The following is an 18,836-nucleotide window of genomic DNA, read 5'->3' as shown; positions in this document are numbered from 1 at the left end:
TATCACCTGGTTTTCAGAAAACCAGCATGTAGCTCAGCTGAGCAGCAGATGGACAAGGGTGTACCAGAACTGTGCATACACATGAGCCGAGACAGATGGCCTGAAGAGTGTTATTCTGTGGGGAGCAGATAGATTTCCCCAGGAGATGCTGTGATAAGAGGCAGAAGGGCACAAGTGGTGTGTTGAACTTCTCTGTTTTGAAGAAACAGAGCTGAAGACTTGAAGAACAAAGGGAGGCTTACCATCCTGTGGCTACATGGTATTATTTGCATGCTAGAGAGTTAGTTTACTGGCTTACATGATTGCTTCTGGCACACAATAATACTCTTTGTAGCTCTCCAAAAAATATTTAAATCCTCTACTCTTTTGCCCAAAGCACTATTATGCGCTGTGGATGGTAGCGATTTTATGATAACACTTTCAAAGTTTCACTATGATAGCCATATTAAAACACCAAACACTATGGAAGTAGGATAGAGTTGAATTTACAGAAATAATTTCCTATCAGGGCACAGAATAGTGATTACAATTTTATTAATCTGGAATAGACTGGAACGATATTATGGCTCCACTGGTGTCCATCTTTCCATTTCCATCATATGGTGATTTTTATCAATAGAGCTCAAAGTATGGCACAGTTAGCTCTTCAGCATAACGTACAATCATTGTAGTGCAGGGAATGTAGCCTGTCTGCCCTCAGTTTAATTCGCTTACTATAAGCATTCACATTTGCTGCCAGAAACGATCTGGAGACAAATGCAATTTTTACTTTCTTTAGAAAACTTCTGCTTGCCTTTGCAACTAAAATATTGGTGAAAAGGACCCTAAAATACCAAAATTACTAACATGCTGTTTTCTCCATCCCCCCTTAAAAAAGAAACCCTTTGCTAAGTAACATGTCTCCTGATGTTATTTGATTACTTTTTCTGGGATTTAAGAATTGCCACTGAGAACATACGGGAATTTTTATCCATAGGCAAGGGAGGCTATGTTCTCAAGTGTGGTCAAAAAAAAATCACATGGTCTCATTTTACATCTGTGCTGGTTTAAAGGTAAACCAGCAGGGGAAATGAACCCAACTCAAAAGAGAGATTATAAAACAGAATAACAATTTAATAAAATAATATAATAAGTACGATTATAGAGACAAACAATTGGTTTTAACCCACAAAACCCAAACATATAACCCAGCACCCTGGGGCATGAACAGAGTGGTGTTCTTTGGGCCCTCTGAGTCCAAAGGAAAAGGAGAGGGGAAAACCTGTTGGTGAGAGTGCTGTTGCAGTCTGGTCAAGAGCGGTGATTGCAGTCTGGTTGAAAAGTGGTGGTTGCAGTCCAGTCGAGAGTGGTGGTCTGCAGTCTAGTTGAGAGTGGTGATCTGCAGTCTTCCTCTGGATCCCACGAGTGGTTAAAAAAGTCCCAAGACTCCAACATTATATATTCTCCAGTTCAGGCAGGAATGCTCGGTACTTCCCTCAGGGCGGGGGGGGTTCCTCAATGGGCATGAGGACAAAAACATCCTTCTGTCTTGCAGGCCTCTTAGCACCTAGTTTGTAGCCTGATGAGTCAGGCTGCTCTGGGCAGAGGGTGTGAATAGTCTATTGATAACAGTTTCTGGGAAATGCCATGGAAGGCTATAGAATACACAGTTTTGGGTTACACCCATACAGTGATGAACTGGGCCCAGCTGTTCTAACTAGGACAACATCATATTCTCTTTTCTTTATACTGTTCCTTTTTATTTTGTTAGATTAAATGGCAATTATCTTCTTTCCTGCATTGAAGTTCTTCAGAACAGGAGGGAAATTACTAGGTACTAATCACTACGATCCTTAGTCATTAACTATTGGATAGAAATGGAGATTTTTCCACTTGGTCTAGACCTTTATCTCAAACTACAGGTTTGCAATCCACTAGACAAAAAAGCAAACTCCTTAAGACAAAGAATGGACACAAGGAGTGGAGACCCCTCTGAATTCTTCCAACAAATATCTCAAATACTCATAAATGAGGCAATTGGAGCCACAACAGGCAAGATAACAGTCAGGTGTTCCATGAGGTATGCCATGAGATACACGGTGAAGGGATTTCCATGACATAAGTAGCTAAGAGATTTCCATGAGAAGTGTGAATGGTGTGCTGAGGGGAGGACTATGACCCTTATCACTGCAGTAAGTCAAGTGGAAGAGGGAGTGATGCTAAGGTGTTATGGTTCTGTTCTGCCCCTTCACTAGACCCACAGTCTTTGTAATCCTTCTCTTTGTTACTCTAGAGATCGCTCATTTATATATAAATTGGCGCCCCCACCTCTATTTATGACGGCAGTACAGTCTCACCGTCCATTTCTTCCAAAAGTATAAACTGGCATTTGAAATCCTACATGGCTGAGAATACAACTACCTTAAAGACAAATCAATGGACTTGCTACTCTCTCCTCCCCCAAGCAGGGACACCTGTGGTAAGATGTGCGCCTCCTACTCTGTCAGAGTATACCCAAGAGCTTCAGGATGAGCACTCCTTACACACCAAAGAGCCATGTGGACTGGTCCAATACTGGATCTGTGACCAGTGATTTCTCTTCCTCCCCCCATCTTTTTCTTTTCTCTCCATCTCTTTTTCTTCCACCATTCTCTTTCTCATATGATATTGCAAGGTTTACGAATATAGTCTTTTGCTACCCATGTGCCTTTATCATTCAATTAACAAATGTGAATTTTCTTTCAAATAAAAGTGTTACTTGTTAAAGGACCTCTAGTGTTGTTTCACTGGACCACTAGCCAAGGGTATTTTCAAATCTGAGTCACTTTCCTCCTCTTCCTGTGTTGAAAAGTAATAAGAGATACCAACTCTTGACCCGATCAGTGGGCAGGGAGATCTGGGAAGTGACTTCTCAACTTTAAGGCAGGAGAGGTTTGAGCAGTGCCAAGACAATGGCTACCTGGGAACTGCCAGCTCTCGACTATTACCCCATTTGAAGTTGTTATCTCCTCCTTCCCTTGGTGGGAGGATCGTGACAAGGTTGTTTATTCTGAGAACTAAGAAAAATACTTTGTACTGAATGGGGGTGAGAGAAAAAGAGAGGCTTATACATATACCATCATGCAGAACAGGAACTCTCTTGATGCCAGTGTGTCTTCCCCCTCTTCTGAAAGCAGAAAGGTTCATTTCTTGCTTACCAGTTTTTATGACATACAGATGAGAAAAGTTCAGTTTCACAAGTGCTTTACATTAAAAGCACCATCACTACCAAAGAAACAGAAATCCTAACCTGGGAGAGAAAATCTTTAATAGAAGGCATGCACAGCATAGAAATAGAAAAGCTAACTAAAGGACAAGGGCTAATATACTAGAGATTCACAGCCCTGTGAAGAGCCTTGTGAATAAGCCTGCGAATGAAGGTCACTGAATCATGAATTGTTGTCTGCTATTTCTATAAGGATTCTAGAAGTGTAAGATTTTCTCTCATTTCCCATTGTTGGTTGAGTCCAGACTTCATTAAGTGGAGGAGGGTGAGCAGCAGGCACTTGTGGGACTTTCTCACAGCATCAGGTCATCAACAGCAGGTGCAGGACACTTGCATGAGGAGTCACACCTTTGAGGTTCCCATGTAGGGGGACTGACAGCATGGCACTTTCAGGACCCTTCACCTCAGTAGCCATGATGGCAGTTGCTGTCCTCTGCCCGTCCTGACTCCTGTCATCAAGTTCAGGATGAGAAGATTTGATGTTCACATCTTGCAACATAAACCTGGATGTCCTACCTTTAGATGGAGCTACCTACCCAGGCATATGGTTGCATACCATGAGGGAGTGAAACAAGGTTGCTTCATCACTTCCTAGAGAAGTACATAACTTCTGTTGCTCACTATCTTATGGATTGAATCAATAGGCATCCTGGCCTGTATGAGAAATAATGTGGCCAGCAGGATCAGGGAAGTGATCTCCCCCTGTACTTGGCACTGGTGAGGCCACCCCACGAGTACTGTGTCCAGTTCTGGGCCCTTCACTTCAGGAAGGACATGGAAGTGCTGGAGCAAGGGCAGAGAAAGGTAACAAAGCTGCTAAGGGGACTGGAGCATAAGTCATATGAGGAGCAACTGAAGAAGCTGGTCTTGTTTAGCCTGGAGAGGAGGAGGCTCAGGGGTGACCTTATCACTCTACAACTACCTGAAACGAGGTTGTAGCCAGGTGGGGGGTGGCTTCTTCTGGCAGGCCACTAGGAACAGGATGAGAGAACACAGTCTCAAGCTGTGCCAGGGGATGTTCAGGTTGAATATTAGGAAAAATTTTTTCACAAAAGGGCTGATTAGACACTAGAATGGACTGCTCCAGGACAGTCACTGTCCTGGAGGTGTTTAAGGAAAGACTGGATGTGGCACTTAGTGCCATGGTCTACTTGACATGGTGGTGTTCTGTCATAGGTTGGACTTGATGATCTCTGAGGTCTTTTCCAACCTATTGATTCATAATAGCTAAATCCCAAAAGGCACATCCAGAAATAAAAGAACTTCATTTAAAAAACAAAATAAGAAATTAGGGTCTTTTATCAAGATCTTCTTTTAGGAGGGAGACAGAAAGCCTCCTAAGGGAACTCCAAACCACTGGCTTGGCAGTCCTTCAGCTGCTTCATGAGAGGATTAAATATTTTCACAGGTTTTACTGAAATGGTATTTATCATTAAAAATTGGTTGACCTGATTTTGCCTTTCCGCAGTGCTGACAGCCCAGAAACTCACTCTTTACATTGCTCTTCTCACACAGTCTTAACAGCCCTTAGTGTGTCCTCTCTCCTCCCAAGTGTTTCACCCACAGAATCACAGAATGGGTGAGGTCAGAAGGGACCACAGTGGGTCATCTGCTCCAATCCCCCTGCTCAAACAGGGTCATCCCACACTGGATGGCACAGGATTGTGTCCAGATGGTTCTTGAGTACCTCCAGTGAAGGAGACTCCACAGTCTCTTTGGGCAACCTGTTCCAGCGTTCGGTCATCCGCACAGTACAGTTCTTCCTCACGTTCAAGAGAAACTTCCCGTGCGCTACTTGGATCACACACGATTTCTCACCTTCACTCCTCCCTGAGGATCCACCTCCCAGCACCGCACCGGCCCACCGCCTGTGATGTCACAGCACGTGCCCGCCCGGCCCCGCCCCACTGAGGGCAAGGGCGTTTTCCCCGCCCCCTCACCAGGGTGCACCCACTGCGCCTGCGCTGCCCTCCACTTTTCCTGTCGCTTTCTTCCGCCGGCGCGCGGGGTGGGCGGAGCAAATGTCACTGTCCTCGGAGCCCATTGGCTGCCGGCCGGGCCGGCGCGGGTGCGCGCGCACTCTCGTACCCGCCCCCTCCCCATTGACTCCGCCCTCCGCTCCCCGCCGGGGGCTCCGTCGGGCACCGCCCGGGGCCGAAGGGTCGCGACCCCCGCACCGCCCCCCTCGCACCGCCCCCCCGCCGCCGCCCCCCCGCCGCCACCGCCCCCGCTGCCACCGCCACCGCGCGGGGGGGCCCTGCCCGAGCCGGGAGTAGCCACGGTCGCCGGGGCCGCAGCGTCACCGCTTCGGTACGTCCGGGGCTCCGAGCCCCGCTCTCCTCGCCCCTCACCCTCGCGGCTCCGAGGGGTCGCCACCCGGGCGGTGAGCGGCCGTGCCGCGGGCGGCGGGGCTGGGCGGCCCGGGGCCTGGGCGAGTCGCCTGTGCGGGGAGCAGTGGGTGCCGCGGGCCAGCTGCGCGGTGACCGGGGGTGCGGCGGGGCCGGGTCACCCCTCCGCGTGGACCCCTCCAGGGGCTGTCGCGGAGTGTCTCATCCCTCTGGCCTCGCCTTCCCAGCCTTCAGGTGACTTTCCTCGCTCGAGACAACGAGCTGTGCCCGCGTTCCAGCGGTGGGGCGCGGGGGGGGGGAGGCCCCTGGCCCGGGGTTCTGGGGCGCTCGGTGCAGCGTTCAGCCCCAGGTCGCCTCACGGGCCCCGCTGTGCAGGGGTGCTGCTGCTGCGGGGTGTGGGCACGGTCGTCTCCAGGTCGCGGGAGTTTTAAACGCCTCTCACTCACACAGAGCGGTTCTCCCGCTTTGCTCGTCAGAGTGCGGTGCCCAGGCTGGCGTCCACGTGCATTCCGGTATGCCCTAGGGATCCCTCTGCCTCTGGGTTAAGTGCGGTGTTTGCTCCCGTCAGGGTTGGCTCCGATTACTGTCAGCATCGCTTCGTGTGCATGGGCATTACTTTGAAAAACTCGCCTTCCCTCAGTTCTGTTGTCTGTAACTACCTGAAAGGATGTTGTGGCAAGGTGGGAATCGATCTCTTCTCCCAGGCAGGCAGCGACAGGATGAGAGGACATGGCCTCAAGCTGTGCCAGAGGAGGTTTAGATTGAACATTAGGAAGAATTTCTTCACAGAAGGAGTGATTAGACACTGGAATGGACTGCTCAGGGAGGTGGTGGAGTCACCGTCCCTGGAGGTGTTTAAGGAAAGTCTGGATGTGGCACTTAGTGCCACAGTCTACTTTGACATGGTGGTGCTCGGTCATAGGTTGGACTCGATGATCTCTGAGGTCTTTTCCAACCTAATTGATTCTGTGATTCTGTGTTTGAAATTCAAACAGGCAAGATTTCTGTATTCCAGGATGTTTCCTTTGGCTTTCATAAATCATCAAACAGTGTTTGTTTATTGTTTTGGTCTTGGTTGTTGTTTTTTTTCCTGAAGACCCTTCTAAAATTATTCAGAGTTATAAGAATTCTGTCCTATTCCAGCATAAATGCCTTTAACATTAGGATGTGGTGTACTGGATTTAGTAGCTTGGAATACTTTCCTCTCATCTTCCTACATTCCTTTATAAGTTGTATGCAGAAGCTGAATTGACACAGATATCTAAATATTTTCCCATCTTTACTGACAGAGTATAAAATGAGGTCCTAGATCTATTGGGTTCAGGCTCCTTATAAAAAGTCTCTTTTTAAAAAGAAAGTTACTACTTATTCTAGTATTTAATTATGAGCATGTAGTTTTGAGTATGTAGTTATTAGTTTCTCAGATGGGTCTAATATTCCATAATCTGCTTCCTCCTATGTAATGTTTAGCATGTGTACTTTATTTTCTGGTATTTTATCCACAAAATCTGTTCTATGCCCAGGTTTAGTCAAGAATTTAGATGTGCATCTTGACTTGACTTTGCAGTTAGTCAAAATGAATACAACTATCCATTTAGTTTGATGATTGGTCCCACTGAAATGCAATAGAATAACTAAAGGCTCTTCTGTAAGCAGTTTGTGTATTCAGGTCCCAGGATGCACAGTTTTCTGGGAAAATAAAGTATTGAATACTAGTAGGAAGGTCACTGGGGACTTCGAAGGACAGAACTTGATACCTTAGGCTCTAAACCATATTTTATGTAATGGCAGCTTCAGACTAGCCCTGTGTCAAGTTTGCTTAAAATTTCATGCCTATGTTAGGCTTTGAAAGGAAAGAGGAATTTTTTGTGTATTTTCCCGACACCCGCCCCCAAATCTCCTGTACTTCCTGCACTTTTGTTTGTGGAGTTTCTTTTGCTGTCTCCCTCCACCCCCATCTTTGAGGATTCCTCTGCTTCTTGGTTTATATCTGTCCCACAGAGTCTGAGTAACAGCTGTGAAATGAAACATTCTTGTTGATCTCTGTCTGTCGCTGTTTGGCAAAATTATAAGATCTAGCACAAGGCAATGCTTCATGTCCAGTTTTGTGTGATGGCACAGGAATAGGAGAGGGTCTGTAAAACTAATACTTTTGAACAATTAGAGTTTTTACTGCTTATGTTTGCGTCTGAACATTTTGCAAGTTTAGCTACTGTTACATGGTAAAATTTTAGTGTGGGCATTTGATTTTATAATGCTTATTGCTGACTGATTTACTTCATTTTGCAGGGACTGAAAGTACTGTTGAGGAAACAACAAAATGAGTAGTCGACGAAAACGCGCACCTCCATCGAAAGTAGATGAGGAGAAGAAGAAAAAGCTCTGCTGGAACATGCATGAAGACCGGAGAAATGAGATAGTAACATTAGATGATGAAGTGACTAATGAGGACCATGTTCCAGTTCCAAGCACTTCTGCATCCTTCGTTGTTATAAATGATGATAGCACTGATGAAGATCTTGTACAAAAAGAAGGCAGTGGCTCAAAATCTGTTAAGTTTTTGACAGTTAATGATGAAGAAGACTCTTATTCCATCTTGACTCCTGTGTCTGTACAGCTGAATATTATAGTCTTGCCATACCGTGCAGATGGGTCCTGGAAGGTTTTGTTGGGAGAATTTGCTCTACATCTTCCTTCTGAACAAATTCTAGCTGACGAATTCCATGAAAGGAGCTTTACTTTAATGAGAGGAGACTCTGACGATCAGCTGCAGGTCTGTGTTCATGAAAGAAGTGAAGAAGAGTGTAGTAATGAAACTAAAGAATACCTGGGTGCTTATGAACAACGTATTTTGGTGGAACCAACTTTAAGTGGTGAAATATTGGAAGGCTTGAGATGGTTGCAAAAGAAGAAGATAATTGGACTTTATCAAAGACCTGGAGAGGCTCAGACTTTAAAGGTATGCATTTGTATACATTTTGAAAGTTTTTCTGTTTGAAATGTAAAATAGAAACCTCTGAACAACAAAGTCTGGCAGCTACCATATATTTTATAATGTGATGAAAATGTATAGTTTCTACATGCTTTTGTAATGTTTTCAGTGGTTTTTTTTCTGAAAATGACTTTTTACTTTTTCACTATTAGCAATGCATTACCCAAAGGAATCACAGAAGCTTTTAGTTACAATTCCTCTATATGGTATTTTTAGTAGATTTATTATATCTGTCTATACGTGCTGATTTTCAAAGCACTGTTGTTATTTTCATGTTCTTCTGTTTATAATATTCTTGTAATTTTAACAGCTAATTAAATTATTAACCCTTTCACAGGTTGGAATTTACCTTCTTGAAGCTGGGCTAAGTAAACCAGAGTTTCTCAGTGATGGAGGTGGAAGGCCCAAAAAAGCCAATCAGCTGATTCAAAAACTCATGGAAAAGTTCTACAGTTTTTTAATTCCAGGTAATGCAATAAAGTTGATTGTTGACAAACAGTTTTTGTTATTAAAGTGTGTCTTGTGTGGTAGTTTTAAATGTAAGGAAAATGGTAATTATTCCTGCCATCTAGACTGACTTTTACTTTCAAGGTAATGTTATTAGGTATGTCAATATTATTATCTGACCATTAATCATATGCTAATTAGTTTATGCTGAAATTAGAGGTGATAATATTTCTTCTGTACAGATAAGGCACTGAAACACAGAGATGTTTGAGTCCTTACCTTTTTGGGAGTAAATACAGTTTTCACTGATTCTTGTGGGTTGGTTGAACAGATCTACAGTAGCTTCTCCGAGTTACACAGGAACTGTTTAAACGAACCAGGAATTAAATTTGGAAAAATTTTGTTCCCAGGTTGGTGCCTATCACAAAACTATGGAATAGATTTCTGTGTGTTTTATATTGTATAGCAGTTATAACGTAAACCACTACAAAATGCAGCTTTATGACAGTTCTGAAAATATACCACAAAAGATTTACAACTTCGAGCCTTGTTGTCATTTTGGAATTGAAGATATGTTTGCCAGAATATAGTCAGTAGTAATACAGATTTATAGAGTGATAAATGATGGCTTAGGAAACTTGTGAAAAAAACCAGTCTTGTTCCTGAGCGTAGTGTTGATTCAAAATTTGAGCTGAAGACTGATTCAATAACAGTGACTGTAGTATTCTGAGTTTGAGGGTTCTTGCAGAAGCAAGAGAAGCCTAGCACCCCCATACAGTTGTACTTAATTTAAAAAGGCAGAATTGTGTAAAAAATTAGGCAACTTGCTAAAGAGAAGCTTAAAATGAATGCTAACAGAATAAAATCTGAACATCCTTACTTGCTGCGAAGAACAAACGTGGAACTGTAAGAAGAGACTTGAGGTGTACCAAGGGATGGGCCAGTATAGCTAAGTATGTGGGGAAGGGAAGATATTGCACATAAGAAGTCATCCTTTCAAAAACTGAAGTAATCTGACTGACACAGACATGTCAGTGTAAGTTTAAAAGCACAATAAAGCAGATCCAGGAAGTCTGAAGTATAAGTAGTTTAAGGTATAGAAATGAATAGTAATGGTTTTAAATGTATTAGGAGAAATACGTCATCATACATGCATTAGAAGCAGAATATTTGCCAGAGAATTCATAGACTTGAGATGACTAAGGCATATGATAGAATGCTGAAATAAAGTAATGCTATAGCAGAAAGCACATTTTTCTTCTCTGCATATCTTCTCATTGAGGAAGAGTTGGGGAAAGAGATTGTTTGCAAAGAAAATGACCAGTGACTTATTCTGAGATGCAGAATAATTTTCTGCTGGAATCTGAGGCATCTGTCCTCACTACTCTAAAGGATATATTTTTATGGACTACGTGGTTCAGTGCTGCTTACAAGTGAAGAGGCATTTGCTGGAAGGGAAGACATACACCTCAAAGTTACTGGAGCAAGAATGTGGATGTGAGTGATTGGGTTGCTAGTTGTTATGTCTTAACTTTTCAGAAGCCATGTAACCAGCTCAGGTTCATAAAGCAGCTGTGTTGCCAAATGGTAAATATTCTGACCATTTTTCACCATGTACTTTTTGGGTGTAGCATAAAATAACAACAGAGTCTTGATTTTATGCCAATGAATGCTGTTTAAATGGCTAAGTAAAATAGCTGTTGTGGAGAGGAGAAATAAATGATTGGTAATCACCAGTCAAGTCCTACAAAGGCATGTGCAGCTTAATGTATGCTTTGAGAAAAAGAGCGATTGGCGAAATGCTATCAACAAAGTTTAAATATATTATTCAGCATAACAGAGATGAACAACAACTAAAAGCTTGCAAGCAGATTAGGCAGTGCAACTTCAGTAGAAATTCAATAGATAAATATAGAGCAATGCAGAAGAAAAAAATTATGGCCTCTTTGCTAATTGTTGCAACTTGGGTTGTAGTTGAGTAGGTAGGTGTAGAGTTCAGTAAATGTATCACCTTAGTGTTCAGTGCTAGTCAAACCAAATCAAAGGTAAACAGTTATCCTGGAAGTATTAGAGAACAAAACAGGATCGTTAAACCACTATGTAAGTCCACAGTGTGCATTATGCTGTGCTCTGAATTCAGAAAAAGTGTGTCACACAAATGAACAATATTTGTGAGGGAAGACCCCAGGTGATTACACACTGTGAAACTAGTTTCATTTTCTAACAGTTTTTAAGCACCTCCTTATTGATGTAGCATAAAATAATATATCCTTGATTGTATGCTGATGAATGTATTCCTTTTAAGCACTTCTAGCAACTTAGTCATGTTTAAAATCCACCTGTTTAACAGAAATAGTTGATTTTTTTTTAATTGCTTGTACTTCTGTATTTGAACACTTGTCAGTATCCATCTAAAGTGAACTCTATGCAGCAACATTCCAAGATGAGGTTTCTTGTTCTTCCCACTGATAAGCAAATTCTTGTGTTGATGGAGTTGTGCACAAGGTTTTACACAAATAAGAGACATGACCTCTGAATCCCTACATTTTATTTTTATATATTTGTTTTCCTCTATGTACTCATTCCATTAATATCCTTCTAGAGATGGTTTTGAGACTTTGTGGTAGGCATTCCATCTTAAGTTATGGCAAGCATAGCATAGATGCAGTAAGGAATCTAAAAAAAAAATAGTGACAAAATATTTAATATGGAATCATAGAATCATTGAATCACTTAGGTTGGAAAAGAACTTTAAGATCATTGAGTCCAACCTATAACCCAGCACGGCCAAGTCCATCACTAAACCATGTCCCTAAGTGCCTCATTTACACATCTTTTAAATACTTCCAGGGACAGTTACTAAACCATTTCCCTGCACAGCCTGTTCCAAAGCTTGACAACCCTTTTGGTGAAGAAATTTTTCCTGATATCTGATCTAATCGTCCCCTGGTGCAACTTGAAGCCATTCCCTCTTGTTCAGTTACTTGGCAGAAGAGACTGACCCCCACCTCACTACACTGTCCTTTCAGGTAATTGTAGAGAATACTGTGGCCCCCCCTTGTCTGCCTTTTCTCCAGGCTAAACAATCTCAGCTAACTCAACCGCTTCTCATAAGACTTGTGCTCCAGACTCTTCACCAGATTTATTGCCCTGCTCTGGACATGCTCCAGCATCTCTGTATCTTTCTTGTAGTGAGGGACCCAAAATTGAATGCAGTAACCTCACCACATCCTTGTAGTCCTCTGGAGTTGCCAGCTGCTTGTTCCAAGAGTCATAACCTCTCTTTTTTCCCTGAGTTCCAGCCAAAGCTCCCTGTTCAGCCAGGCTGGTCTTTCCTGCTACCTTATCTTTTGGCACAGGGGGACAGCGTGCTCCTGTGCCTTAAGATTTCATTCTTTAAGAATGTCCAGCCCCTTTGCCTTTCAGGACTGCCTCCTGAGGGACTCTGTTAACCACACCCCTAAACAGGCCAAAGTCTGCCCTCTTGAAGTCCAAGGTAGCAGTTCTGATGGCACCCCTCCTTACTTCTCCAAGAACCAAAAACTATCATTTCATGATCGCCATGCCCAAGACAGCCTCCAGTCATCACATCACCTGCCAGCCCTTCTTTGTTCATGAACAATGCATCCAGCAGGACATCTTCCCTAGATGGTTCACTCACTGTGCAGAATATGGAGAAGCTTCATGAGTCAGCATAATTAATTAGTGGAGTTTACTTTTTTGAGGAAATTGTTTGCAGAGATTTATTTTTTTTGCTTTAATAAATAGCTGGTTTTATAATAGCTTGTATCCCATATCTGCCATATAATATTGCATGCTGCTTGTAGCTTCAGTGAACACAGAGACATAAATTACTTAAAGATCCAGCAAGCTGCTTTCTTAATATGAAAAAAACCATAGTCTTTATAATTAAAATAAAAAAAAAGGAGATTAAAATGTCTGTTTAATTGCTGTTTGTTCTAGTGAATGGTAAATGGTTTGGGTTTTGTTTTCCCAGTGTTTACAGTGTCATGGAGCTATAGTAGCTGGCAATGTCATATTACTTAACATTTGCCTTCAATTTTCTTAAGAAGAATAAATTCTTTGTATAAAGATGGTTGTGGTATTTGTATGTGTTATTTACTACCAAATGCAAAGCAACAAGTTTTCCATTAATCTAGAATAATGGGGAAAAAGATTACGTTTTCATTGATGCAGGTACAGCCATCTGGAAATGGAAAGATCCTTCTTCAGGTGCAATAGCAGAACTGTAATTCAGTCGTTGAAGGAATTAAGAAGAGTACTTGAAAAGTGTCAGAGAAACTGAATTTTTAGGTAGTACAATACATCTGTTTCTCAAATGTAAAAAAGACTAAGATGAAACCTGTGTCTTTGAATTACATTTTGAAATGACTGAAAGCATAGTTAAATATTCACTGTTAAATAAGTAACTGAGAGAAGGGTAAACTTCCCTAGCATCCTTTAAAAAATCCCTATGGTAGATAGAACCATTTAATCAGGGAAAAAAAATCTTTGAAAGAATGAAAAAACCAAGAAAGGTGTGGACAAAAAATACCCAATTGTATGAAAAAAAATTGCTCTAAAGTATATTGTAGTCTTTGCTCCCCTGTAAAATTCTGGATTGACTTAGTTTATATAGAAATCAATTTATTATGCTTAAAACTGTGAGATTTGAAAACTGTTATTTTAGCAAGTATAATGATAGGTGTCATTGTAGATTGAATTCATTGATTGAAGTTGTACTTTGCAGTCATTCTAATTTTCTGCTATTTTCCTAAAGTGAGGGATGTGTGTTAGAGGATGCCTTTGAATGGTTTCTTTAATATGTAAAGCTGAGTGCTTTGCTTGGTGCTTTTCATTTGGCCATAATATTAATAACCCCACATGTGTACTCTGATTGCCTGGTTTACACTGCAAGTCTTATATGTATATAGTTTTCATGACTATATATAAACTCAATGTCTTTCAGAATTCTCTTTTCCCTTGTGAAGCACTGGAATTGTTTCTTTGATTTAAAAGGATTAGGGGAAAGCACTGATGGCTGCCATACTTAGGCACACCATTTTGTTCTTCACCTTCACCATCCATTTGAATGAAAGGGTGCTTTTTTTTTCATGAAAGAGCCTATTAGCAGCTCCTAAACCTTATTTTAAGATTAAGTTCTCTAGTGTTTGTGCCAGGTACCTCTCTTCTTTGCTAGCCCAAGACATAGGAATTATAATTTCATTTAATTGTGCCTGTCATTAGCTGTTTTATTAGTTTTTAAGGTCACTTTAAGGTCACTTTATGCTGGAAATGATGGCTCTGACTTGCTTCCAATTTTTTTTTCTTTTTTAGAAAAATTTTGCAAGGTGACTATCTCCAGTGCTAGCTAGGGTTAGTATCTTTCTGTATTTTTTTGGTACCAGTGTTTTTAATTTGAGAACTAAAACACTGTTAAAACTTGTCCTCCAAGTCTTTTGTTCTCTCACTTTATGTCAGTTTCCTAGAATGCTGACCCTTGAATTTTTCATGAATTTTTCTTCTGCAGTGCTTAAGTTCTTTGTATGCCCATATATCCAAATTTTGTGAAAAATACATAAGCACAAAGTCTTCTTTCCTAGAGGGTAGAAAAGAAGGGTAGGCCTTCTGTCCTGAAGGGTGCATGCTTCTCTTGAAGTGGTTTTTTAATTTCCAAAATATGCCTTGTCTGAATTTTTGCAGATGCAAGTAGTGAGAATTAAGTGTTGTCCTACTGCTACAATTTTCTTATCCAGATGGATAACTTAAGTTTAACATGAAAGCTCTCTGAAGAGAATCTCCTGTATTGCTTTTTAAAATGTGGTTTTTTATAAAGAAAGACTTTATTTCATAAAAAATGAATGACAAATGCTTGACAACTCACTATGGTTTTCTCCTTTCTGTAAGGTCATTGACCCATATTAATATTTAAATGTGAAATGTGAGATATTTGTGATTCTGTACTAGTTGAAAATGTTTAGTGGAAGGTCTTTATCAAATAAATAAGATCTGGTCATTCTATACCTAAATTCTAAAGAAAGAGCTTTTCTGATTATGTATACATCTGTGATCACCATAACACCCTACGATTAACTTTCAGCTGTCCTGGTTTCAGCTGAGATAGAGTTAGTTTTGCTCCTAGTAGCCGGTACAGTGCGGTGTGTTTGGGTTCAATGTGAGAATAATGTTTGTAACACAATTATGTGTTACTTGTTGCTGAGTAATGGTTACCCCAGGTCAAGGACTTTTTCCGCAGTTTCAGTCCTTGCTCTTCCAGTGAGGAGATGCCAAAGACTCCAGGAGAGAGCTTGGCCAGGACAGCTGACCTGAACTGGCCGAAGGGATATTCCATACCATAGAACATCATGCTCAGTTTATAAACTGGTGAGAGTTGGCTGGGAACCACCAGTTACCACTTGGGGATGGGCTTGGCATCAGTCAGTGGGTAGCGAGCAATTGTATTGTGCATCACTTGTGTTTCTTGGGTTTTGTTAATCTCTCTCTTTTTCATTGCTATTACTATTATTACTGTTGTTATTATTTTACATAGTTTTACTTTATTTCAGTTATTAATCTGTAAAGCAGTGCTCATTGTTTACTACTGCTGCTAGCTGAGTTAGGTGCAGTCATGACGTATGTTTAAATGTCATTTTGCTTTGCTTGCTTTCATCCGTTAACTAAATATGTTGCAGCAAAATTTACTGAGATGTTGTCCCAATTTGATTGATAATGAGCATCTTGAATTATTTGGTGTATACAGATGAGCTGGAGGAAGATGAAGAAGAATCTGACATGGAACTAGAGCGACAAAATATTGAAGAGCTTTACGACTTTGTAAGACACACCCATCAGCAGGATATCCAGTTACTTAGAAAGGATGTGCAGCATCCTGCATTAATTCCCATTCTGAGGCCATACCAAAGTGAGGCTGTGAATTGGATGCTTCACCGAGAGAACCACACAAATGCTCCAAGCAGTGGCAAGTATATGGATCTGGAAAACTTGCATAATTGAGGGAAGTGTAATTGTCAGCAGTAATGTTTTCTTGCTGTTCGATTAGAAGTTTTGTTAATTATTTCTTTACTATTTCCATAAAAGCTGTTGTTTGGTTAGTACACTAAATGATAAGCTAGGTCTTGCTGAACAGCAGCTGATGTACCTTGTTGGTCATGAAGCTCTGTGGAGGTAGACTTCAGCTTTTTGTCTCTAAATGTCACAATAAGGCTGAACAATTCTAAGCAGTGTGCTGTTTATAGAGAAACCTCACAATAGTAACATGAACACTTTCTTCATAGAAAATGCACTGCACTTCTTATGGCGGGAGGTGATCACTCTGGATGGAGTAAAAATCTACTATAATCCATTCACTGGCTGGTATGTTTTTATAGTTACTCTTTCTGAGAACGCCTCAGGGTTGTACTTTGTGAAAACCTCATTGGTAGCTTTATCCTGAAGGACAGAAGATAATCCATATCTTGTGTTTCAGTTAGCAACTAAAGAATTAGAACAGTGATATCTTTATTTTGAAAAAAAAGGACAAATTGGAATATATAGTGCACAGGTAAATATGTAAATCTCAAGTTGAAGACGTAATTTTTTTTTTTAAATTTCAATAAATTTGTGGTTTAATGTTAACATTAGGGCATTGGAGACTTTGACCTTCTTATCCACTGTGTTTAAAGTCTAAAGGAAGGGGGCAGTATAATGCTTTTTATTAAAGCCGGGTATTGCATTACTAAATCTATTTCTTTTTTCTTGTTAATTTGGTTAGAATAGAACCTTTTGATTGCTAGTTTGCATTCTGTTTTTCCCTATATAACTGTCAGATCTGTGATACGTGAATATAAAAATAGTTCAGTTTTTTGAGACTAATATTATGATATGCCAAGGTTAGCAGGGCAAGCCTATTAGGAGGTGAAACAATTCTAAAAATTCTGGCATACATATTTGTCTTTTTCAGGTTTATACATCCAAAAAGCTTTTTAACATTTCTTAATCTCATCTAAACTAAACAAAGATAATACCCCACCCTACAAACTTTGCCTTGCTAAAGCTGTGCTGCATGTTCCTGAACATGTGCTTCTGTCACACCATTCTGTAGTTATTGACTTTCATTTGGGAATGCACTTGAATTTTAGTATTATCCGTGAATACCCAACTGCTGGACCCCAGTGGCCTGGAGGTATTTTGGCAGATGAGATGGGTCTTGGAAAAACAGTGGAAGTGTTGGCTCTTATTCTGAATCATACTGGACCAGATATTAAACAAGATGATCTGACATTACCTGAGGTAAGGAAACCAGGATGAAAGTTATTATGAAGCAAGTGCTTTTCAGAATTAATGCAAATGCACTTCTCTTGAGTTTAGTGCTTTCTGGTTTGTAGAACTCTGTATTTAAAGCTGTATTGCAAGGACAGTTTTTCCTTTGTAGGACATGATACTTGGTGGCATAAATGGTGGAATAGTTTGCATGAGAAGCAGTTGATAGTTTACCATTGTTCAAGGGTGTTGTCAGGCAACTGCACTGCTTATATAGTTTACACAGGCTTCAGGAGTCTATAAATGTGTTAGTTTACTATGTTGGATGTCATTCTCTCCTTCACTTCTTTGTATTGATGAGTATCAAACATCCATTAGACATACGTTCTATGCTAAAATAGAGACAATTTACACTCAGTAAATAAAGATTTCTGCTCTCCCTCTATTTCATATAATAAATGGGCTTATTTAGCAACAGTTTTCCATCTTTTCACTTTCCTCATCACTCATACTGTAAAAATTTAGCACATTCACTGCAACCAAAAATTCTTTCTGAAGGAAAAGGACTGTTATTCTTAAGTAAACTCTTACCACTTCATGGGTTCCATACCTTTGAATTCATGGCAGCCTGTTTCATTTTACGTCTATTCATAATGATCTCCTGCCTGCTTGTAATTTTATCAGTTAAAAGTACTCAATTCTCTGAGAGAATAAGATGATTCTTAAATGTATAAGAGAGTCAGCACTGAGGAGTGTGAAGAGGGGAGTATAAGCACTAATGCACGTGGACATCAACTGACAACAATAACTAGAAACCATAACTTTTGGAAAGCTGGAGTTAGTGGAACTGTTTCATGATACAAGTAGTTGGGACAGACATCTTAGCTAATATTTTGGGACCTTTATAAGCAAAATTGTATGACATTGCCTGTGGTTGAAAGGTAGTATTCCATTAATCCAGAAGGCCTCTTGTCATTTGTATTTTTCTTGTCTTCAAATATAAAATGTCTTTGTATGATGTCCTAAAAAAACCCCAAACAAAAGTAAAACCAGAAGTGCTTTATTCCACTAGAGACTTTTTGGATGACTCCTGGGTTGTGTAAGCCAATGGTAGAGTTACTCCAATTATTTCAACTCTCTGTAGGGTTCAAACAGTATCTGGAATTTCATTGCAGTTACTTTTTAAGAATCCTACAGAGCAACTAATTGGACAGGGCAGAGTGAAGTGTCAATGGATATAGCTATAAAACAATAATAGAAATATTGGCACTGTGTTTTTTCCCATCTTTGAGATTCTTCTTTATATGCCAGTTTCTGAGTATACATTTCCTTGGATTGACTCACTATTCCTGCATCACTCATAATAGAGTAAAATTGAGGAGGACAACTCTAAAAAGAAAAACATACTTTTTGTACAACTGACTAGGGCTTTTCCTCCTAGGTATTGTTTACCTCTTTTTTTGTTTCTTGCTATATATTAAATATATATTTTCCTCCCTCATCAGTAACCTAGATCACTTAACAGCTATAGATTAATGCAACTTAA

General features: G+C 40.6%; 1 protein-coding gene across 5 annotated transcripts in view; it reads left to right on the top strand.

The window, feature by feature from the left end:
* Positions 1-5,420: 5,420 nt before the first annotated feature.
* Positions 5,421-18,836, top strand: part of SHPRH (SNF2 histone linker PHD RING helicase) — a 62,011-nt gene continuing 48,595 nt past the window's right edge. The window contains exons 1-7 of one of the 5 annotated variants that reach the window (XM_064649045.1): positions 5,421-5,554; positions 7,882-8,551; positions 8,922-9,051; positions 10,424-10,528; positions 15,792-16,010; positions 16,327-16,405; positions 17,170-17,320. In XM_064649045.1, the coding sequence (XP_064505115.1) occupies positions 7,913-8,551; positions 8,922-9,051; positions 10,424-10,528; positions 15,792-16,010; positions 16,327-16,405; positions 17,170-17,320 (1,323 nt within the window). In that variant the 5' untranslated portion in view covers positions 5,421-5,554; positions 7,882-7,912. Of the gene's footprint in view, positions 5,555-5,993; positions 6,105-7,881; positions 8,552-8,921; positions 9,052-10,423; positions 10,529-14,368; positions 14,408-15,287; positions 15,416-15,791; positions 16,011-16,326; positions 16,406-17,169; positions 17,321-18,836 lie in introns of those variants that run through there. The other 4 variants (XM_064649046.1, XM_064649047.1, XM_064649049.1 and 1 more) reach the window with 4 other exon arrangements.

Source organism: Pseudopipra pipra, chromosome 3 (assembly GCF_036250125.1).
Source record: "Pseudopipra pipra isolate bDixPip1 chromosome 3, bDixPip1.hap1, whole genome shotgun sequence".
Lineage (NCBI taxonomy): Eukaryota > Metazoa > Chordata > Aves > Passeriformes > Pipridae > Pseudopipra > Pseudopipra pipra.
This window is presented reverse-complemented; position numbering and strand designations above follow the sequence as displayed.